This window comes from Ambystoma mexicanum, chromosome 4q, assembly GCF_040938575.1.
Source record: "Ambystoma mexicanum isolate Mex_15411 chromosome 4q, UKY_AmexF1_1, whole genome shotgun sequence".
Taxonomy (NCBI): domain Eukaryota; kingdom Metazoa; phylum Chordata; class Amphibia; order Caudata; family Ambystomatidae; genus Ambystoma; species Ambystoma mexicanum.
The window spans coordinates 227,802,892-227,827,023 of NC_090928.1; the positions used below are offsets into that span (position 1 = coordinate 227,802,892).

The 24,132-nt window shown below is 44.4% G+C and overlaps 1 protein-coding gene across 6 annotated transcripts in view; it reads right to left on the reverse strand.

Moving 5' to 3' along the window:
• CDK19 (cyclin dependent kinase 19) overlaps positions 1 to 24,132 on the reverse strand; it is a 1,825,462-nt gene that overhangs the window by 1,557,039 nt on the left and 244,291 nt on the right. For 3 of the 6 annotated variants that reach the window (XM_069607766.1, XM_069607764.1, XM_069607767.1), the window contains exon 3: positions 18,031 to 18,051. The exons of the other annotated variants lie outside the window; for them this stretch is intronic. In XM_069607766.1, the coding sequence (XP_069463867.1) occupies positions 18,031 to 18,051 (21 nt within the window). The remainder of the gene's footprint in view (positions 1 to 18,030; positions 18,052 to 24,132) is intronic. 6 annotated transcript variants of the gene reach the window in all.

Genomic DNA, 24,132 nt, shown 5'->3' on the forward strand with positions numbered 1-24,132 from the left:
TTTCCTGTTCTTACCATTAACTAAAATAATCACATTTCTTATAACTTACTTGGAAAGTATCAAACTCACAAACTGACATGACCATTTTTTAAAACAAAATGTTATAAAAGCGTACTGCGCAAAAAGTAAATGATTCCAGCTTCACTGTCTCCATTATCAAGGGAAGTATATAAGTACCACCATACTAATTGATGTGATCTTAAAAGATTCCATCTGGGTTTCTCTTTTGTATTTTAAAGCTTCAAATAGACCCACAATACATGTGTATGACATTGTTATTTATAAACGGGCAGAAAAAACTTTGAATTGTACAAAAAAGCAAACCATTTTTGTGTCAAATGAGTAGACCTAAAATATGCTTGCCAGAGGCCTGTGATATCCGAACTGCTCTCATATGACATTACAAAAATCACTGAATGGACTAGACAATGCCACCAGCATGTGAGAAGGTAAACCTTTTCACAGAAGACAGCACATGAATGTCAGCGATATCAGATGATTAGCCCAGGATACAGTCATGACTGTTCTGGTTTCATAGTCTTGATTTTGGATACCTAATCACCTTTCAGACTAACACTTTATGCTCATCATTGGAGGTGGCTGCCTAGGTAATACAATTCCCTTTGATAGCAAACCCATGTCTATACCTTCCTCATAATGATTCTGTTTTAGTTTGTATAGCAACCACTCTCTGATGTAGGTACATTAGTGATAAAAGTGCCTTTTGTAATACAAAACAAAGTATATATGCATGCAGGTTTATCAACTTCAGACATGGGAAAGACTGAGTCAGCCTTCCTGAATTTGGCATTTTAATCTTGCATATAAACACAGATCTCTGTAATGAGTGCTTAAAACACTGAGTTATCTCCTAAACCATCGCTGTTCTCAAATGTATCAATATGTATTTCAACTTTGGCTATTGCACATGATCAATATTACTCCCACAGAAAGTTAAGAATGCTACACGCGATGTGCCACAGTGAAAAAAAGCATTGCAGGATAAATTGGTCAGAGCAGAGTGTGCTTGTCCCCAACAGAAAGGCAAGGTTTAAAGCCTCAGCAGTAAGTCATAAAATATCATAACGTTTGCAATTTAAGTTTGGTAAAGATTAGGAACTGACTTGTTAGGGGCCCGGGGCAAGTGCCCCTTTTGCCCTCCCACAAAGACGCCTCTGGTTGATGGCACAGAGATTCAATCCAACCCCCGAATTTAGAGACCCTTCTACCAATACCAGATCTTCTGAGATGTTCAAGATTTTAAGGATCTTGGTGTTCCAGATCCTCTCCACCACTTGGAATGGGACCCTCATTGTGCAGTCAGTCACCCAGTCCCTATGAATACAACAGTTGGTCATGTTATTTGCCATAGTCCTGTGCGCTGGCAGCTGTTCAGAACGTATGGCGTTTTCTGTGATGTCTGAATCTAACATGGACAGGACAGTCTCCCCTGGATCTGAACCGGCACCCAGAAGGTTTCTTCAGGCAGGTCACTCTGGGCAGCTGATCAGAAGCACCCCTTGGGAACCATTTTCTTGCTCCAATCTCAAGGGGTTGCTTTGAATGAAGAAGAAGATCAGAATCCTGATATCTAACGAGAGGGCACAGATTTTCAATGGGCACCCTCACTCTTCTCAGATGAGGAACACATTTTCTCTTGCTTGCTCTCGCCACTTTATGGGAGGTCCAAGTCACATTCATTCTTTGGACCATTTCTATACTACACCCCTGAGTTGTGCTATTTCCTTTGGGGAGGTTCCTTCCTCGTCCTCTCCTCTCTCTGGCTCCTTTTCAAACACCCTCTGTGGAGGTAGAGCTCGCTGGGGCTGATCACCTTCTTCAGGCTCCTCTGTACTACTGCATCACCCCACGGTCACTGTTACGTAATTTCCTCTCCCTGGCGGTAGGCACTGCACCAAGTCTCCCATGGGATCACTTAGATCAGAAGCCCGAGGGTATTCTCCCTAACCAGCCCAGAGAATCCCTTATTCAGGTGGCTTGGGAAGGGCCAATGCTCTCAGACCCCAATCCCAGGGGTGGACGGAAGAGAGAGAATCACCTGGAAAGGGGAAGCCGTGGCTGTGCCCAGGGAAAGACCCCAAGTGAGACACTGTATTAAACCAAGGGAGAGGAAGACGAGACCTCTGAAGCCTTTATAGGCTATATGACATCTACCTCCCTTCCTCCGAGTGAATCCCTCTGGCCAAGATCCAACGATCCCTCCGTATATAGCCAAGCCACTAGGTTTACAAACCTCAAACACCCCAACTTCGAGAATCCTCCTTTTTTCATTATTACCCAGTCTAAAGACCCCTCGATATCCAGCAAATCCCCCAGGAACCCAAACCTTGTTACATTCAAGAACCACAACTCCCAGAATCCCTCAGATTCTGGCTTCTCACACTCTCAGTCTTTTACGCATTACGAGGGACAACGGACTAACACTCAAGCTATTTACCTGATATGTACCAACACCAGGGTCAGGCAATTGACCCGAACCACACACACCTGACGGCCCTTTCCCTTCCCCACATGGATAAAATGTGGAGCACAAGAGAACAATACGGCAAGGCAGACCACATCCAGGAAGCTAACTCGGCACAGCAGTTCAAGAGGAGGAGAAAGAGGGTGCATACCGAGAGGGTGACAAGGAGAGAAGTGACCTTGCCCTTGCCCTTTCTGACCAAGGCCTGTGAGACCTCTGCAGAAGGAATTGTAACACTGCGAACAATAGCCAGCGTGTGTTGCAGCAGATGTCTACGGTACATGAGACCCTCCTCCACTTATAACCAAGCCAGGGAGAGATGCTTGTCTCCGTGGTACCAACCTTGTCTCTGAGGAGAAATAAAACCAAGCGGTTCATCACAGCCGGTGAGTTGAGGGGAGAGTCAATAAGAACCTGAACTGTGTTGAACGAAAAGTAGCAAACGGCTAATTGAACTTGGAAAACTTAAAAAGCAATTGTTGTGAAAGGGGGAAAACCAGCGACAGGGGAGTCCGGCACCACTTGGGTGCTCACAGAGGAAACTCTGGCCGATTACCCAAATAATGAAACTATCGCAACCAGAAGGCCTTGGGAAGGGCGAGAGGAGGGGTCAAAGTAGTCATACAGGGGTCTTGTAAAATCCTCTGCACAGTCGAAAGTCTTTGACCGACAGACTATTGTGAAGCCAAGGGGAGTGAATCCTTCATCGTAAGAGCTGAATGGAAAAGACAAAATTGGCAAGAGTGAACCCGAACGAGGGATACCGGCAAAGAGGGGGCGAAACCTAAAGTCCCGAAATACAATGTGTTGACAAAAGTGTACCCGAACGAGGGATGTCCACAGTGAACTGTACAAAAAGATATTAAGACTTGTGAAGAATGTCATAGTGAACCCGAACGACTATGACCACTTGTGTCTGTCTTTACTGTTGTCACCATGGGTTCCTTACAGTCTGTCTCAGCCATAATCTTCTCATTCACAGGGAAATATTAGATGTAGGAACCAGGGATGCTATTTAGGGGTCACCTGCAACCCATGAGGTCTCCCTTGCTACCCTTAAAAAAAAAAAACGAGAATAAAACTCCTGGGATGTGGCCAGCGCCATGTGGCTCTTTGCTTCTGTCTGGAGTGGCTGGCTTTCTTGTTCAGGCCTCTTTAAAAAGAATTACAAAAATAGGGGTTACACAAGACTAACACTTTCACCAGTGACCCTCAATAAGAAAGAATAGAATATCAAATAATGTGTCTTTCTGGAATTCTATACAACAACTGCTAGACTCATTAAATGTTTATTTCAGGCACACCTCAGTGTGCGAGTCACTAATTTAGTCTGTTCTTAACCACCTCAACTCAGCCTTTCATCCTTCTGAGGTCGGTAAATGAGTACCAACACAGGTTGGGTGATATTGTATGTATATTTTTTTCTATATAAAGCGCTTAAGCATAATTGCTATGTAATAACACATCATTATTATTTGGCCATGGACGTCTGCTTGCATTCACAGTAATTTTGGTAGTATGAGCCTATACAAACTGATCTTAACGATACATATGACGATCCATTCTTGTATGAAATGTATATCACATTTTAGTGATATCGTAACCATGTCTTTCATAGTGTACTTAGGAACAATGCTATGTGATGCCACTTCCTGTTTTGTCAAGGGTTGAAAGATTGTGTTCCATCGCTACCCACAATATCACTTTGGGGTGGGGTCACTTCCTGTGATGTCATCAGAGGTTAAGGGTCATGTGATTTCACTTCCGCTACCCCTGGCATTTTGGTGAAATGACGTCCCTGGTAGGAACTATGAACCTCATAAGAATTTTTCCCACGGAATCTTCAAGTTGGTGGGCATGTCAGGCCCATTAGTGCATGTAAGACTGGAACTAGGGCTCTGCTTTTCTGTGATAATATTCGGCTGGAATTAGCGTCTAGGAAAGGCTCATTTAAATTCTCTTTCAAAGAGGGTGGTCCCTCTCCTGTGGGGGGCCTCTGTATCAGAGCCTGAATGATCCCACATTGACACCACATGTGACAGATGGCCCTGAGAAAACACAAAGTCTCAAAGACAGCCCATGGGTTTTTATGGGAATTTTTAACGAGGTCCAACTAATGGCCATCCCTCTCTCGTTCATCTTACCATGGGCTGCCTCCACTCTAGCCCAGACTTCCCTAACCCCTAAAATGATGGTCACAAGAGATCACTAACCCCTACTCTCTACTATCTTCTCTGACCAACAGTGAGGTGCTAAAGGCAGAAGCCTTATCTGTCTCCCTCTGAGACTTCCTAATCTTTCTCAGATATCAAATGATGTTAAGATTGTGCCACACTCAGAAACCCTGCTCCCTACACTCTCTGTCCACTCTCTCTCTCTCTCTCTTTCTCCCTTCTCCTGTGTCTCTTCTCTTCATCCTCTGTCCCTCACGACTTCACATAGTCTCTCATCTTCTCCACTCCTTTCCTTTAACTACACCAGTCTCCTCATCACCTCTTACTATACCCCTTCTCATCTCTCACTACACCATTTTCTCTCCTTTCACTATACCACTCTTCTCTATGTATGCCTTTTTACCGCCATCTTTGCCCCATCTCCTGCTTCATCCCCACCCTCACCACTACTCACACTGCTGCCTTTCACTCTCTGCCCACCCTCACACCATGCGCATTTAACCTCTCACTTTCACTCTCTGTAACTCTCCCTACATTCCCTCTCTCTAATTCTCCCTACATTCCCCCCATCTCTCTCTCTTTCTTTCTCTCATTCATCTTTTACACCACTCTCCTCACATTACACTACACACACACAATTGATACCAGTCTCTCTCACAAATACTTCACCTGCACTCTGGTCTAATTCTGCCATCAACTCCTCAGGACTCAGCTCCTCCCTCCACGCTCCACCTGGTCTCTCAGTCCAACAACACACCTCCTCACATCACTCCAGCATTCCACACTCTGACTTTTATTTTCTCTCCTTATTGCTGTATCCTCCATATGACCTCGTTAAAGATACTCCATTCTAAGATGGCACGCTGCATGACTTCATAAGCCCTTCCGGTGAAGAAGACATAAAAATCAAGGAAGGACTAAAGGTGCTGTCAATCAACATCTGTGTTGCTTTCAGCTTGGCACGCTAATGAGTCTTGTCACCACTGGTGCCCTCTCACTCCTGCTCTTTCCCTCTTAGTGTGCATTGTACGTTAACCTCCCCACTAGGGCCCCTAGTTCACCTTAAATCTCCTCTCTGCTGCTTGCGCTGCTTCCCCAGAGCTGGGAGGACTCATGTGACACCAGCCCTGCACATCACGCTGGTACTAGTTTCCTTGGTGATCAGGAAAACCTGTCAATTATGGAAAAGGAAGTTTGGTTCACTACAGGATTTTGAATAGGAGTAAGGATGCCCCCAAACTGATATTCATCCATTTTAATTCCTACAGGAAGAGAGTGGAAGCCAGAAGTTACTGTCTAATTGAATATCCGACAGCTGTCGACTCCATCATCATCCCTGGGGGTCCGAGAGTTTCTGTCACAGAAGCAATTATTTGCAACTGGGATAGGAACGCCTGGAATATCCAAAGTGGGCACTTGACCCCATTATTCTTCCTTTGGCTGCCCATTGGTAAGAACATAACACTTATATATTGTGTGTTTACAGATTTTAACCTTCCCCTCTTTCTTTGGCTCCAGCGCTCACCTGACCCTAGGGACCAATCCTGACCTGTATTTTCACTAGAGACTGGGTTACACAGATGAAAAGTTAAAAAAAAAAAAAGAAATATTATCCCCTCCCCATTTCCCAGCACGGTTTTGTTTGCAGTCTCAGATGGTCTCTACATGCTGTGAGGCTGGAATTATGTTTTTCTTGTGATTTTCCTCCTGAGCTGGAGAGTATGGCATCAAATTCGGTTTGGGGTTGGATTTTGGTGTCTTTCCTATTCCCAGGCAGTCTCTTCTCACTACCAGTTCATTTTCTAGGATCCATCTGGGATTGGCAGGTCAGATGAACAAGTTACTTACCAACTGTAACGTTCTTTCGACTGGATGTTCCTCCCACGTATTCCTCATCTTGTGATATTCGTATCCCACAGCTTCGCTGCTCGGAAACATTTTTTCAGCAGAGTGCGCTGTGCACGAGGTTGTGACGTCGATGTCCCTCGACGGGCTCCGTACCGTGTCGATGTCACCATCAGTATAAATAGCTTGTGCCGCGCCCGTTGGCTTCAGTTCTGTTTTTTCGAGGAAATATTCGAGGAACACCCATGCGTGCCCCGTGGCTGATAGACGCTTTGTGATAGGAAAGTGTAAGAAACACAAACTGTATTGCGAGGTAGGATGGGAGGGTCAATGAGGAATACGTGGGAGGAACATTCAGTCGAAAGAACGTTACAGTTGGTAAGTAACTTCTTCGAATGGATTGTGTCCTCCCACATATTCCTCATCTTGTGATAGACTCCCATAGCAGTGGTAAATTTGGAGGTGGGAGTACTAGTTATTGTTCTCATGGACGGAATGAAGTACTGCCTTGGCAAATAAACCCTCATTGGAGAAAGAGGCATCTATGCAATAATGCTTGATGAAGGTATGCATTGATGCCCATGTTGCAGCTGAACAAATATCTGCTGCAGGGACTCCCCTCTTCAGAGCTGCAGAAGTAGCCATCCCCTAGTGGAATGGGCTCGTAGCCCATCCGGTGGGTCTTTTCCAGCCAGTCTGTAGCACTCAATTATAGCCAGAATGATCCAGAGGGATAAAGTTTGTTTTGTCAATGCTAATCCCAATTTATGACCTGTATAACCTACAAAAAGTTGGTCATCTTGACGTAATTTTGACATTCTTGAAATGTAAAAACGGAGAGCCCTTCTGGGGTCCAGTCTATGCAGTCGCTCCTCTTCTTTGCCCAAATGAGGAGGAGGATAGAATGTTGGTAATATGATTTTTTGTGACAAATGGAAGTCAGAAACTACTTTTGGTAAGAAAGATGGTTTTACCTTAAGAACCTTGTAAAAAGTAGTATATGGAGGTTTACATGAGAGAGCCTGTAGTTCACTAACCCTGCGGGCTGATGTTAAGGCTACAAGAACGACAGTCTTCAATGTTAAAAGCCTCAAGGGACAGGAGTGCAGAGGCTCAAAATGAATACAAGTTAGAAACGTAAGTACTAGATTTAAATCCCAAATTGGGACATGAAAAGGTACTGGAGGGTATACGTTGGTAAGCCCTTTCAGGAATTAAATTATCAATGGAATTTTGAATTAAGATACCTCTTCCGAGGAGCGCTTGAAAATGGACAGCGCAGCTAGATATCCTTTAATTGTTCCGATCTGGAGCCCCAGATTGGCTAGATGCAATAGGAAAGAGAGCACCATTGCGGTGCCACATTGAAAATGGTCCACATCCTTATCTTTGCACCAGTTACTGAACTTGTTCCAACGACATCGGTACAAAGATTTCGTTGCTGACCTACTGGCCGAAAGCAAAATCTCCATTACATCACACGGAAGATCCCAATACTTGTATCTCAACCTCTCAGAAACCATGCATGAAGGTTGAGTGTCTTGACCTCTGGATGGAGAACCCAACCTTCCCCTTGCGAGAGAAGATCCTCTTTGCGGAAGAGGTATTGGAGGGCAGATGGACATGTCCAGAAGGTCCGGGTACCACATCCTCCTGGCCCAATCCGGGGCAATTAGGATCATGGTTTTCCTGAACTTTTTCAACCTCTTGATTACTTGAGGAATCACAGGGATTGGAGGAAGCGCGTACAGAAGTGGAAACTTCCAGTCCACCACTAACGTGTCTCCTAGAGCTCCTCTCAGAGGAAATTCCCTTGAGCAGTACTGTTCGCACTTCCGGTTTACCATGGTCGCGAACAGATCCACTTGAGGGGTTCTGTCACAATCTCAACTTAATGGAAGGGAAGAGAGATCAACACTCTCCCCCGAACCACGGAAGCAGAATGAATTCGACCCTCCCACCGTGGTTGGCACAGGTGCCTAGTTTTAGAGAACAGGTCGCCATGCGGCAGCGAGTGGTGGGAAGAGGGGTTAGGGAGAGGTTGCGGATAGGATGGGGGAAGTTAGGAACACCGGACAGAGGGTAAGGAACTCCTACAGTGGATAGGTCTGGGGAAGCACAGGGGAAAAACCCTAAACTGTCTAACATATAGACATACAGATAATACAATCACCTGGCTACTCCTTAACCTCCTGATCCTGCCTATAATGAAAGCAGCACACCTTAATACGTGTACTACACCTGACTTACAATAGACATATATAGCAAGCCACGGGATGAAACAAACAATAGGGATTACTCCCAGCATGAACATACAATTACACATGGCCCTTTGGGCAGCATAAGCTACATAGACAACATATATTGAGCCCCCACTAGTTATTTGCACTAGAGAAGCTTCCCTGGAGTCCTTTTAGTCATGCAGTATGCGTGAGTTTCTCTGCACACATCCATATTCATTTGCTCACGCAAGTCTCTGAAGACAGTAACTACTTTAGAACATAACAGTAACTGGTGTAAAACATAACATATAACGTATGCACATCAGCTTGGACACACCACGCTTGTCCCTGTTGGCCCAAGTACTTATCTTGAGTCTGGGAGCCCCTCGGGATTTCCCAGACGCAGAAGAATGCGTTTGCAGTAACACTACCCGGGACACAAAGTACTTCGCAGAGCAACACAAAATTCCCCCTGTACTTATCTCAGGTCTGGGAGCCCCGTGAGACTGCCCAGACGAAGGATGATGTGCCGTGATTTACCTGCTCGCTCTGCGGTCTCTCCTGCGTCTCCTGATACGGCTACCGTGCTGCACTCGTTCCGCATTCTGTTTTGCTTTCCTCGGCGTGCGGCATGCCTGCTCCCCAACCGTCCAACGAACAAAATAAGCCACACCTGCCTCTCGCCGTTGCCTGCTATTAAGCTGTGCTTAATCCCATACAGCTGGCAACACGCGTGCGTGCAGGACTACCCGGCACGCTGAGGCTGCTGGGAACTGTAGTTTTGAGATCAGTGGTCGAAGTGTAAGAAAAGAAGTAGTGGAACTATGTTCCCTGCTAGTCTGCCCCGCTCCTCACAAACCCCATTGACCTGCCCCCTCCCACACACAATACAAACCCCCAACCACATTTGCCTGCAGTTTAAGGAATGCTCAGTGCAGTGCACTGAAAGTGCAAGTTTCAACCTCTTCCTACACTGTTATTTTAAAACTAAACCGTTCCGGAACGGTTTCTTTTTAAAATAAAAGTATAGGAGCTGTAAAACTTAATTTAAAAAAGTATAGGAGCACCGCTCCCGTCCGCCCCCGCTCACTTCGACCACTGTTTGAGATCCTTTCCACACTCCTGCATCTTAATAGGCATATTTTAGTACTCCACGTCTCTGCCAGCCCTTATTCCTGACAGGCTCCCCAAAGGGCGAAGATCTCCAGAGGGACTTCCTGAGCTAGCTCCCACTCGTGGTAGACTGTGCTCTGTCGGATCCGAGCGTCTGTCGCCGTGTTCTGCTCTCTGGCTAGGTGAACTGCTGATATAGAGATTCTTTCTCGTATTGCCCAGAACCAGAGCTGCATTGCCTCTCTGCGCAGTGGTAGTGACCATACTCCTCCTCTCTTGTTGAGGTAGTACATGGCCACTGTGTTGTCCATCATTATCAGGACATTCTTTCCCTATACAGAGGGTAGGAAGGCCTTCAGGGCTAGTCTGATTTCCCTCAGCTCCAACAGGTTGATGTGTAGTTTGGACTTCGATGGAGAACAATGACCGCTGATTGTCAGATCGTTGGTATGGGCTCCCCACTCCGTGAGGGAGGCGTCCGTTACTACTGTTATCTCCGGCCATAGTTGCCAAAAAGATTCTCCCTTGAGGATGTTGTCGTTGCAAGCCCACCATAGTAGATCCTGAGCAACTACGCTCGGGACTTGCAGAAGATCCGACATACTCCCCGAGAACTGGGACCACTGAGTTCTGAGGGCCCAGTTAAGGGATCTCATTCTCAATCTGGCATCTGGCACTAGAAGAATGCAGGATGCTATAAGGCCGAGCAACCTCTGAAAATCGAAGGCCGGCAGATGATGGGCATTCTGGAACTTTGTTACCATCTGCGGAATGTGGAGAGGTCTCACCTCGGGAGGCGAGGCTTTGCCCGAGGAAGTATCCAAAACTGCTCCGATAAACTGGAGCTTTTGGAATGGCATCATGTGGGACTTCTTGAAATTGAGGGAGAAGCCCAGTTTGTGAAGGAAGTGACAGGTGATCGACAGATGTTTCTGTGCATGTTCGGGAGAATGCGCTCTGATCAACCAATCGTCCAGGTAAGGGTAGACGTGAATCCCCCCTCTCCTGAGACTCGCTGCCACAACTGGCATCAGTTTGGTGAAAACCCTCGGGGCGGAGGTCAGCCCGAATGGCAGAACTCGAAACTGATAGTGAGAACCGCCAACTGCGAACCTCAGGTACTTTCTGTGCTTGAGATGGATTGGCACATGAAAGTAAGCATCCTGAAGGTCCAATGATACCAACCAGTCTTAGAGTTGGAGAGCCTGAAGGATCTGAGCAAGGGTTACCATCTTGAACTTGTCCTTCCTGAGGAACTTGTTCAAGTTTCTTAAGTCCAAGATGGGTCTCAATCCTCCGTCCTTCTTTGGGATGAGAAAGTAAGGGGAGTACCAACCCTTGTTCCTCTCCGCTACAGGCACATGTTCCATTGCACCTTTCTCGAGCAGGGTTAACATTTCCTGCAACAGAAGCGGGTCTGGAATTTTGGCAGAGTTGGTTCCCGGTGAAAGGTCCTGAGGCCTTTTAGGAAGGGAAGACCGTAACCTTGAGCTACTTTTTCCAGTGCCCAAGCATCTGAAGTAATGCCCCGCCATTCTTTCATATGCTGAGAGATTCTGCCTCCCACTGGGGTTTTCTGTGATAAGGCTTCAGAGTGATTTGGAGGCGGCTGCAGGAGCGGCTGAGGGCAAAGATGCCGTTCCTGAGGATGGCTTTGCAGTCTTTCCTCGTCCACCACGAGTGACATTTCTTTGGCCTCTTTGAAAGGCCTGTCCTCTTCCTCTACCAAAAGAGGAGTAGTACCGAAAAGGACGACCCCTCCAGGAAGATGAGCCCGAATAGGGTTTCTGAGGCTGTCGCATGGAGGCGCTAAGAGAGTTAGCTGGCGCTTTTGAGGTCTGTAGTCTTTCTAGGCTTTCATCAGCCTTACTACCAAACAGCCTCATGCCATCAAAAGGCATGTTGAGAAGTCTGGCCTGCACATCAGGTGCAAACCCTGACTTCCTCAACCACGCAAATCTGCGTAGCCCTGTGCTTGTAGCCATGGACCTGCTGATACTTTCAGCAGTGTCCAGTCCAGACTGGAGACATTCCCCCATCGCCTCCTTTCCGTCTTTGACAATATTCAGGAAGCCTGCCCTTTCCTTGCCTACCGGAATATGTTCAGTCGCTGCCGAAATACAGTCCCACAGGGTATGTGTGAACCTGGCCAGGATACAGGTGACATTAGTTGACTTTAAAGCCATGCTACCAGAAGTAAAAACTTTGCAGGCCCAAGCATCTACCTTCTTATCCTCTCTATCCGGAGGGATAGTTGGATATGCAGTCTGTCTTGAGGTTGTTGCAGCCTGAATAACCAGACTTTCTGGAGTGGGATGCCTGTTTAAATACTCAGGATCAGAACTAGAAGTTCTATACTTCTTAGGAAAATTACTGTTTACTGCAGCAATGTTGTCAGAAGCATCCCAGTTCTTTTCTACCGATCTAGAATTTCAGTCATGTCATCCTGATCAAAGGTGGGTGAGGCTCTACCCTAACCCATGTATTCCACCGCTCTATTCATTAAACTCATGGACCCTGAATCTGCATGTTCTGCAGGGTCAGGTCTTGCCAACTCTAGCTCAGGTGACGTATCAATGCCACTAGCAGAGTTAAGAGTATCACACAGGTCTCTCATTTTCGATTCTGGATCGATTAGTTCTTCTGGAACCTGTCTAGTGCCATATTGCACTCCAAAAAGAGAAACCTCCTCATCTTCAGAGCCACTTTCTTCAAATATCGAAGACATAGACTTAAAAAACTCTGATTTTGGTAATGGAGTAAATCTCTTGTCTTGTTCATAAGTTTTAGTCGAAGGAATCGTAGGATCCTTTGATGGTATCGAAGGAATCTTCAAAGACACCAATGGTGTCTTCGACAAAGGCGTCGAAGACGCTTTAGGCTTCGATGCCGACGCTGTCGGCGCCGATGGCGTTGACGAAGTCGCAGATGTTTTCGACGACTTCTGTTTTTTATGCAGTGTCGGGGAAACACTCGACTCTCGAGGATTCCTGGTCGACTTGGCGTCGACTCGATTCTTACGAGTTTCACCCATACTACTGGGTTTTACCACAGTAGTTCCTGACTTCCCTTTGTCGTCCGATGGAGCAACCGGGGTCTGGCTCTTTTGAGGCTTCTTTGAGGGGGTCGAGGCCACCTTCTCAAAGATCGCCATCATCTTCCTTCTAAAATCTTCCCATTTTCTTGGGTAATCCGACTTAGTCGGGCATCGTACCAAATCGGTAGATATATTGGAAGATGACGAGGGAGATCTATGTCTCCGTTTAACTCTTTCGAATCGTTCAATTTTTTATGTCTTTTTGACGAGGCCTTCGAGGAGGCCTTAGAAGCATTCCGCCCCACCGCCAGTTTACCTTTCCTCTCACGAAGGGCCTTCTCCGACATCGACTGACAGGAGCCACAGTCGCCGGTTCGATGATCTGAACCTAAGCACCATAGACAAATGCGGTGAGGATCTGTTATCGACATCTTCGAACCGCAGTCGATACATTTTTTTAACCCCGTCTTGGGTGTAGAAGGGGTAGATGAAGACGAAATTTTCTGAAGAAAATTTCGAAGCACGCTGTTCTCGAGAGCGAAGCAATCAGAAAAACGGAACTGGAGCCAACGGTCGCAACACAAGCTATTTATACTGATGGTGACGTCGACACGGTACTCTGCCGAAATTCTTTTTCCAAAGCAGCGAAGCTGGCGGATACGAAAATCACAAGATGAGGAATACGTGGGAGGACACAATCCATTTCGAAACATAATTTCTGTTTGGCAAGGAAATTCCAGCCCATTCCCTGTCTGTTCTTGACAGTTCTTCTGGCTGTGGTCTGGGGTTTCTTGATTGCTCACAGGTACCTTCTGGGAGTTGTTGTTCCAAAACAGAAAAGAGAGAACACTGTCCAGAAACAGTGCTGGGAGGCAGTCTGTGACAGAGGGTGGTACTATTGGTAGCATTCATGGCAGATGATGGGGTACAGGGACTGGAACCCACCAGTTTACCCACTAACCAAATCATGACCCTGATCCCTTACAACTACAACTGCTTGCATGAGCTACAGTGCACCGACAAACATTCATTTGTGGGTCATGTGCACATGTTAGCAGCAGAGACCCGTTCAATGGCACAATGAGGACCATCAGTAGGATCAATTGATATCGACCATTTTAAGAAACACCCCATTCCGGCACCTTAACAACCATCTATTAAGAAGACTACAAACCATTAACCTTGGGAATGTGCAGTGAAAAGGTATCAGACTTAGCGAAGTGCTAGAAGGCAATACCGATGACAGATGTGGTCAAGATTCATCAATCAAATCAGAAATGTGTATATCTGTAGACATCGTTTATTTTCCTTTTCCTTTTGTGTTTGGCTCCATACATCAGCACCAATATGTGTTTCCTGCAGTACAAACGTGCTTTGTCTGGGCTTTCTAACAAATGATGGATCTAACCATTTCTTTGTGTTCCGTCAACCGTACATTCATCACGGGAGGCATTTATTTATTGTTTTGATTTATCCCCAGCTTTTTACTGGATGTGTTTTTATATATTGTGGGTTTTCTGGGATGTTGGAAATAAGTCAGTGAATGTGTCCAGTATTTATTGTTCCTGTTTATTATTTATTGTTTGAATGTATTCCCTGTTGTTTGTATAGTACATATGGTTATTAGTGTGCTTATCTGTTCTTTTTTTTATGATATAGTGACTCTTAAAACTGCATTTCTGTTTTCACCATTAGAGGTCTGCATGCCTCAGAATGCATGGGCACATTGCTATGTACTACAAACAAAGCATGCATCCTGAGATTACGAAAGCACTTGGGAAGGCATCCCATATTGAAACAATCTCCACTTCACAATAAACCCTCTCACCCTCAAAGGACCAGCTTGTCCAAAAGCGCTGTTTGGCTGAAGTTGACCACCCACTGGTCCCCTTTTCTCCTCCACCTTTTTACACTTGACTGCCTGTTGGAGTCTACAGTTTTCAGCCCATCAGGGTCCACTAAGAGCCATTAGGGGACTTGACATGGCAGAGCACTGTGCATTGATGCCCTCAGGGTGAAAACCTGCTGGAGCATAGCAGCACTGTGAATCAAAAAATGCAAGACAATTGCATGTTATGATTTCTGCTGACGTGACAACGTCCCATGAAGCACTTAAAACAGAGGGAGAGATGCGAATAGTACTTTTGTTAATGGTTCATATTTGAACACAGCATTTGCCAAGACCCATACCAATAGAACAGTTATCTAAATGGATAGCAACAGGTTCTACAGCAAGCAGCAGATCATGCCATGCAAACGGCTCTACTTTGTCAATAATCCAACTTTGGGCATGAAAACTGGTCACATAAAGAAAGAGACCTCAGAAGGTGACAGAGATTTTTACTCCAATGGGCAAGAACATCTGACTACCTAAAGCAAAGAACAATGTCCTGTTCACCGATACAAGCACGTTGTTGCCCTTTGAAATTGTGAACGCCTGTAGTAATACATTTACCAATGCTACTTCCATTGGAAGGGTTTGAAACTGCGAGTGGTACAGTATTGTAGGTAGTTTTCTTCCCATTAAAACCCCTTTGATTACAAGTGTCTCATTCATTCTCTGTTGGCAATGGAAGGGTTTGATACTCTACTTTTGTATTCTTCCTATTTTTGAGAGTACAAAGAATGAACATACTTTATATTCGTTTATTTAGCGCCAACACCTCTGCCAGTGCTGGGGGTCTACTTGGAAGAGCTGTTGCCGCTGAACAATAACTTTTAAAGGGAGAAAGATAAAAGGCCCGACCAATATTCATAGGATGACACTATGGAGCATGAAGAGAAGCAAGCTAAGAACTTGATCTTCGATTGGTTGGAGCCACAAGGAGTGCACCTGAAGTCAGTGGAAGACACTGTCATTTGGGGGAAGAGACAGGCGTGGAGGTGCAAGGAGCAAGCTTAATGATGGCGTGGAGGGACTTTCAAGAGCCCGCAAAAAATCGCATTCCTCCTTCAAAACCATGCCGCATTTTCTCTTCTGGCTAGCATGGATTCCTCACCTCCATCCTCTGGTTCAAAGGAAGACAAGAACTGGTGCCCCCTTACCCGACTCCGTATTGTGTGGTATTAGCCACATGGATGAACACGTCAGCATTAGAAGACATTCCCCTAGCAAGATGGCATGCATTCTGTGTCATTACTGGTTGAAAACTGGTGTAGTTTGAACAATATCAAGAATGGTATAGGAAAGTCAATTTTGATGGCTCTGATATCAAGGCAAACCTGCCCCTTACATTGAGGACCAGCATACTGACTTCTGTGCATGCATGTTTTAGGGTTGATCACACCCAAGATATGATATACGAGATTAACAAATTCTCACAGATGCCCCGCAACATCCCTAGCAGCCTTTGTACCCGACTCAGCTACGTACCTGCTACTCCTCCTTTTAGTCAGGTAATGTGTCTCTCAGAACCACCTTGGTCAAATATACAAACACTTTCTACACAAATGTCGCGCAGTGGAAACTCGCCCGGGTGAATGCATGTGTGCCTTTATTTTTTTTATTTACTGTATATATTTATCAATACATGCTAAATCTTTATTAATCAACACCAACAAAACAAAAAAAACAAAATACCAAGCCCATCATTTCTATCTGTGCATGGCGATGAACTGGAGTGGTGGTATACCTTTGGGGGAAAAAACAAAGGTCATGTGAATTGACATTAAATAGGGTTTGAAAATTCTACTTGTGGGTTGTGTGATGTTTCGAGCTACAACTCCCATCAGCCCACTTCGGTACATAAAAGAGGTCACGCCCATTAAAGTGGGTAATATTAAACAACTACAGTATTAAACTGGGTAACAATAACACCTACAGTATTTCTACAGGTATTGGTGACTCAGATGTACTCAGTTCATCGATTCTACAAGGGTTAAAAGCACAGTCACACCTGTTCTTATTGTACAGTAAGGGCTGGCTGCAAATAGATATCTGAAGCAAGTTGTTTAACCCACTGAACTGTTTATGAAACAGTAGAAAGGATGACTATATAGTTCAAATCAATATGATCCTCCTTGACTTTGGTCAGCTAACCTAGTGCGTAACACATAGAGCGTTTACTTAATACAATCACATGACATAGTTAGTGAACATTTTGCTGGCATGGGCTTAGCAAAGCTGTGGAACAATGGGAAAACAATACTTAATTGTTGTGCATTATGCTGTATGATAATGCAGTGTACAAAAAAGTCTATATAGGTTTGATGAATGGCTGGATGGGGGATGATGTCGGTCTTCAAAAGGACTGCAACATAAAAAAGTTATAAAAAAGCAGTTATTTGCCGTTTGTGGGAGCTGGCTGAAACACTGAATGCATGCTATGCACATAGGGCGATTACTGAAGCTACAGTATTCTAGTGCTCGTAAGCTCGACTGCGATACTCAGTAGTGATGACAAAATGGGTTCTATGCGATATTTTCACCCTTTGTTGGTCGCCTTCCAAAAATATGGGGGTTTTGCCCGATTTTCAGCAGCACGCGAAAATGACATCCCTTTGCCCTCCTCCCCGACCCTCGCTGGCGGGATGTCTGTGAAAAGGGAGGGTTTCACCCCCCGAACCACCCTCCTCAGCTGTCGCCACTTCCCTCCCCACCCAACCATACCCCTACCCCATTAAACACAAACTGGCACAGAATCACACACACAAATCCCACGACAGCTCTTTCTGGCCCTGTCTCGTGTGCAGCAAGGGCATGACAGTTTGATTTAGAAAGACTGCTCTGTGCGGTAAATATAAATGTTCACTTAATACCAACAAAATGACGCCCAAAGATACACATCCACATCGTAACAAAAAATAAAAAGACAAAATGGCACACCTTTACATCAGGCTAATAGAGAGCTCCCTAAAATATCAGGCGTATGGTACCTGCTAGCAGGCAGCCAGAGAGAATTGAGAACGGACACTATGGTTAATGGTAACCGTCATATACCAATGAACGATAGTCAGGCCCCGGGTTTAATTTCGGCTTATTATTAGTATTTTGTTTGTCAAGAAGCTCTTGTAAAAATATGGGCACTCTGACAGTCTATTGTGCAAAGCAAGCAGTGAAGGAAGTGCCATAACCCAAAATGAAAAAATATATAGGCATGACGCCCAATTTGAGCAAAACTGTTTTTAACAAACGGACATTCATAATTGTCTTACCTTCTTTGGTGCTTTCCAATGCTAGATATGTTAATTAACGAATGGGATGGCATTCCAGGGAAAAAGGAAAATATGTTGGTGAGCACATTTTTATAACTCTAGGGGTTAAGAAACCGATTTGAAGCAATTTAAATTTGACTAATATCTGCGACACCCAGATAACTCATGCATATTTGGAAGCAACTCCTGCTTCACTCCTACATGTATAGCGGTCTAGGGGACCATGTTAATTTCCCGAAACTTCCTATCAAACTTTGGGGTGCCTTTGAAGTTTTGTTTGTTATTGTTGCTGCTCATGCTGTCTATTTGGATCAAGTGCTGCCATCAGATAATCAAGTGATCAAAAATGGGGATTTTCATGACATCCATTACTGTAAACGAGGTTTGATGTAAAGAACAGGTTTATTGAGAAAAGGTCATTTTGCTATATAAAATAAAACCACAAAATCACTTATCAATTTTGATTTTAATTTCAAGTAGGTTCCTGCAATCATGATCTTAGATTTCAAAACGTTGGTTTCAAAGTTATGTGGTAAATCTGCTTTTGCGTTGTAATATCTCTTGTTACGTTACCTGGGATTTATAAAGCACACGTCTGCCATTCAAAAGATCCTGTGGTCCTGATGATCATGTTGAATCACTGCTGATGTGCTGGGCCAAGATATCAATGTCATGGTGAGGGGTATGTGCTGTTGGTGAGATATAGAGCCTTGGGAGGTTGGGTAGAAATAATCCTTCCTACCTCTGGTCTCTCCAGGATTGTGTTGGGTGGTCAGGAAAGGTCCCTGTGATTACGAGGGGTTCATGTTGCATGCACTGTTTTAATTTTTTTATTATACTTGGTTTAACTGTGTTTGCAGTTTTTACAAGTGTTGCGTCATCGAAGAAAGTTTGAAGTGGCGTACAGTAGGCTTGTTTAGAGTTGGATTCGTTGAATGATTCTTTGCCCAAGTGGTGGGCTAGCATTTGTTATCCAGGTTCAAACTTTCCAAAAGGTTTGCTACAGCGATTACTGATTTGGTGGTTGTACCATTCATCAACAAACTCCACCAGTAATCTTTGTTTTGCTGCCTGAATTCAGTGAATAAGTGTCCCATAAACGTTCTGCTCTCTTCGACCAGACCCTGGCACTGGATGAGCAGATGTCTTATATTTTCTGTTTTGTCTCTGTCACAAAACCTGCATTGATCTTCTGTTGAGATTCCTCTGCACTGTATTGCTAACTGGATGTGGCGACAAGCTGGGTGCCATGTTGCAATTTCATAGGTATCAACGTGTAGTTAATTATGGATGGGATATGTTACTTTAGTGTTCCCGCTGGCCTAGAAACTGATACATATTAGCTTACATTCACGCAGAAATATAAAATGTTAAACTCAGCAAATGTAAAAACATTAATGTAAAATAATACAAATACATGGGGAATTTGTGTACATGGCAAATTCATGAATCTCACAAGTGAATCAGGAACACAGTGGTTGGGACTCCTTTTGCAAAAGGTACTTTGAATTTTTAACTAACTTTGCCAGGTTTTCACAAGGCAGGTGGATGAGTAACTTCAACCTTCGCGGTCAGTACAGCTGTAGATAATAGCCATGAATTTTTATAGTCTGATAAGTATCATAGATAGTAGATGTATTCTCCTGATGCCTGAGGGTGTGACAGAAGGCGTTTCATTATTTATTTTGGTCAGTAGTAAAACGTGGTGTAAGCCAGTGCCTAATGCTATTTAGGAGTTTCAATTGTGAGATGAAGGGGGAGTTTTTGTAGATTGTAAAGTTTCAATAGAACAGTGACCTGGGGAATGAGATAGCATCACTGACAAAGATAAATCATTCACCCAGCCTTCCTCATATCGGAGAGAATATTCATGCAAACCATGTGCAAATCAAGAGATTAGGTTTTTGTTATTGCTAGCAATTAATTATGTTTCAATACCAATATTTAACCATGTGTTGACATCATGACTTACTACGGACGAACCCTAAGAAGAGGTGTGGTATGAATATGATCTGAAGATGAATTCAGATAAAACTGGTCAATGAAAACGCAGGAATTGGTAAAAGATGGGATTTCTTTGAAGAGAGTTTTTTCCAATCCTGTTTGGGGGGTGGACTGCAATAATGTATTTTAGAGTGTTCTAACTGTTGCAAAACTGTATAAAAGATGTGAACTGATGTTGTTTGTTGAGATGTGGGTTAGTTTGGTCCTGCACACAATCTAACTGCTCCCTGGAGAATTGTACAATAAACCTGCTTTATGTACAACCATGTACTCACTTCTTAAGTGGTGAGACTGTTTGGATTAAGGTGATTAAAGGCCCATCCGCACAATTGTTAATGCAGCATACACAAAAACAGAATGTATTCCCTTGGAAGTGGTGAGAGAAGCTGTTGTGGCAAAGCACATCTCAAATGTGTTCTAAATGATCCAGTAATAATACAACATTGTTATACATTATGTATGCAGCCCCAAATTTTGATATTGCTCTTTCAATTAAAGACCTACAGTTACAACGTGCTAATCATTAAGTTCAGTAAAAATACTGTATTGTGACCAATAGGAAATATGTGCTCAGTGAAAGGTCCAGAAAAGTTGATTAGTCTAACAAACCTCAATTCAAGGGTCCATACTATAGTATATTTAGCAATAAATTAAACCTGGTTGACTAGTTGTATATTAGCTTCGGTGTTGGAAAAACAAAACAGAAGCATAGCAAGACAAGAAAAATAAAGTATGAATGTACCTTCAAACTATTATTAGTACTTGACTACATAGATTTCTTTAGCCAAGCTCTATTGTCAAATCATAGTTTAATTTAGGGAAACATGATAATGGGTGGGCTGTATTTTAGATACTAGGGGATAACTTGTATAATAGTTCCTTTAGAGCCTGTGATCATAGGAGTTTTTCTTGCATGGTTGTCATCAAATATATACCACGTGTAGTCCCTTTCCTATGTTAGTAACTTTGAATAATAATTATTTGGTAGGGTCCATGGCATTTTAGACCTAACACATTTCTGTGTGACTGACATGAAGTGCATACCGACAAATAGCACTGCTTTTATGTTGATATAGTATACATGTGAGTTTTGCTGCCAAAACACTAGAATGAAAAGCTTTGTACTCAAATTGTACTGCCATTTATGGCTTCTCCATGTCTATATTTAAGCTTCACAGAGAAATCATCGCTTTTCACCTCGCCTGATCTGAATGTACAGTCGCACTTGGAGCATAACTCTTCAAAGTATTACAATGGTATCATACATGATCATCAGTGATATCAAAAGCCATTGAAAAGATTAGTACAAATACAATTTCTAAATAGAATCTCAATGAAAATTATCGGTTTTCTGTATCAAATATTGATTTTAATTGCAGTACTCATGTCCATTCTACACAAAAGCATCTAGTCAAGATGATATATCCCTATTGCTTATTTCGAGAGGACTGCATCATTGTATGTAACTAGTTAAAGGCAAAAATACAAGCTGTGGAAAGAAATACAAAATTAGTCCAGATGAGAAAAAAGAAAGAAACACAATAGCAAGTCCAACTTCATAGCATAGAAAGACTGAAAGCTCTTTGTCTGTGTCCAGTCTATCCTTAGTGCCTGCCTTCTATGAAATATTTACCTTTGGCTTTATGTTGTTTTATGAGCAACTCCTTGATTATCTTTACATTATGGGTTCACTTCCAATAAATCTCATGTCACAGATCTTCTCTTGTTTAAGATTCTTGAGCCAGTGTTGTGCAAAGAGTGTGTTTTTCCCTATTTTAAATGGCTCTCACAATGATCACGGATGATTTATTTCAACTGTATGATAGTACTGCCATTATAGTACTTCTTGCATAAACAAAGAATAACATATTGAGTAAATGTGTTCTAATAATTGATAAATGGCTTAACTTTGAAAGTGTTTTTTCAGTCGTATGGAATTTATGATGGACTGTGGGATCCTGTACACGACTGCCCAGATGGAGGCCCGCACCATTCGACCCTCTCCACCTTCTACATCTAGAATTGATAGGTGTGAGTCCATAGGGTTGGTCCAGTAAGTCTTTGTGTCTCTTACTGGTCCATGATTGCAACGGTACTGGGCCAATCCATCAAGTATCGTTGTGAGGTCTGTGCAGTTGGTGAGACACATGGTTCTGATTTGGCGGTTGGGTACCTAGCAGCCCTCCTCTTTTCATACCTGGATTATGGTCAGAAGGTTGTCAGTGTGTTTAGTAGGTCTAACGGATTGGGGATGGGTAATAGTAGGCCTTCCATGGCTTCTCCCCATCTGGTGTTGAGTGCTGTTTGAGCATTTGTTTGGTGGTCCATAGCACAGGGGTTTGGTGATTACAGGCCACCCTCCCCAGATGGTGTCAGAAATGGGCTGGTGACTGGTGCAGTCAGTGTGATGATCAGTCCTTGATCAATTGAGGGAACAAACCTTCCGGTCAGCAAGTTGCCCTGCCCGTCTCCTCTTGGCTTCCCCTCTGACCCCTGTGCCTGGCCTCAAACCCGCCCAATTTATTTAATTATGTATCCCACCGCTCCCGTGCGTGTTTAGTTATTATTTAGTTCACTTCCCTGTCCTGTTTCCAGCCTGTTTTATTTTCAAATCCCCTTGTCTCCATATCCCACCTCCCTCCCCCCACCCAGATGTCTGTGGATCCGGAACAAACGGCCATCATGGGGACTAGGCTCTGGGACAAAACCTAAGTAGCCCTTTCCACCTCAAGTAAGGGAACACACCTTCCGGTGAGTGCATCCCCTTGCCCCTCTCCTCTCAGCCTCCCATGTGCCCCTTGCGCCTGCCCTTCAACCTGCCCAATTTATTTCATTAGTTTTCCTGCCCACTCCCTTGCAGTGTGTTTATTTATTTATTATTTAGTTCACTTCCGCATCCACTCCGTATCCAGCCTGTTTTATTTTCAAATCCTCTTGACTCCATAACCCACCTCCCTCCACCCGTGCGTGTGCAGACTGGGTTCCCAGACCCATGGGGGAAGAACAAGCAATTTAGGGGCCTCCCCAGGCAGCCATGGCCAGGCAGCCATCGGTTAAAGGCCAGAGACACAGGGCAGCTCCTTCCTGAGCAACTCCACTCCCTGTTTGCCCCTGTTAGCCCATGGACGGCAGACACAGACCACTACAGTGACAGAAAGGGTATGTGTGGGCAGGGAGCACAGCCATTACTGTACTCCAGTAAAACCCCAGCACTCTTATAAATTAATATCATATACCTACCTGTATTTAGCCTAATTGTATAGGTTAGCCTTATCTAGCATGTAGCCTAATTGTGTAATTTGGACATATTTTGCGCTTAGCCTGTTTGTGTAGGTTAACTTTATGCACCATGCAACGCCCGAGATTAACCAGGTTACTCACCTTAGTGACCACCTTACTCCTAGTCCATAGTCCCCTTTCCTCCATACTTATGGGACATTCCTCCGTCCTGTGGAACGGGACCGGAGCGCTTTGTAAAAGCATCCAAAAATTTGAATTTGTTTTTAGTCCTTCCTCTCTTTCTACACGGGGCCCGGCACACAGCCGTAACCCCGCCCATCTCGGCTCCGCTCCGCGCATCGCCCATCAGTCCTTTTTTATCGCCAGGTCAGAGACCTTTTAGCAATAACAGAGGAACCTTATTAGAGGGGACGGCGGGCGTATGGAGGAAAGGGGAACATGGTCTAGGAGTAAGGTGGTCACTACGGTGAGTAACCTGGTTAAACTCCTACGTCCCATCCCCTTTCCTCCATACTTATGGGAGATTACCAAGCACTCCTTACAGGAACTATGGGTGGATGGAAAAAAAAACCTTACTGGAACAGGTTCTTCAGCACAGCCTGACCAAACTGAGCATCAGCTCTTGAACTCAGGTCTAGACAATAATGTTTACAAAAAGTCAATGGGGAGGCCCAAGTAGTTGCCTTTGCGATGGTCTCCCAGGGGACATATTTCTGAAAGGCAACTGCGGCTGCCTTGCCCCGCACGAGGTGTGCATGAATACCTTTAGGAGGCTTCAGCCCTTGAACGGTGTAAGACTCCGTAATGCAGGCCGCGATCCATCGGGAGATGGTCGCCTTATAGGCCTGCCTACCTTGT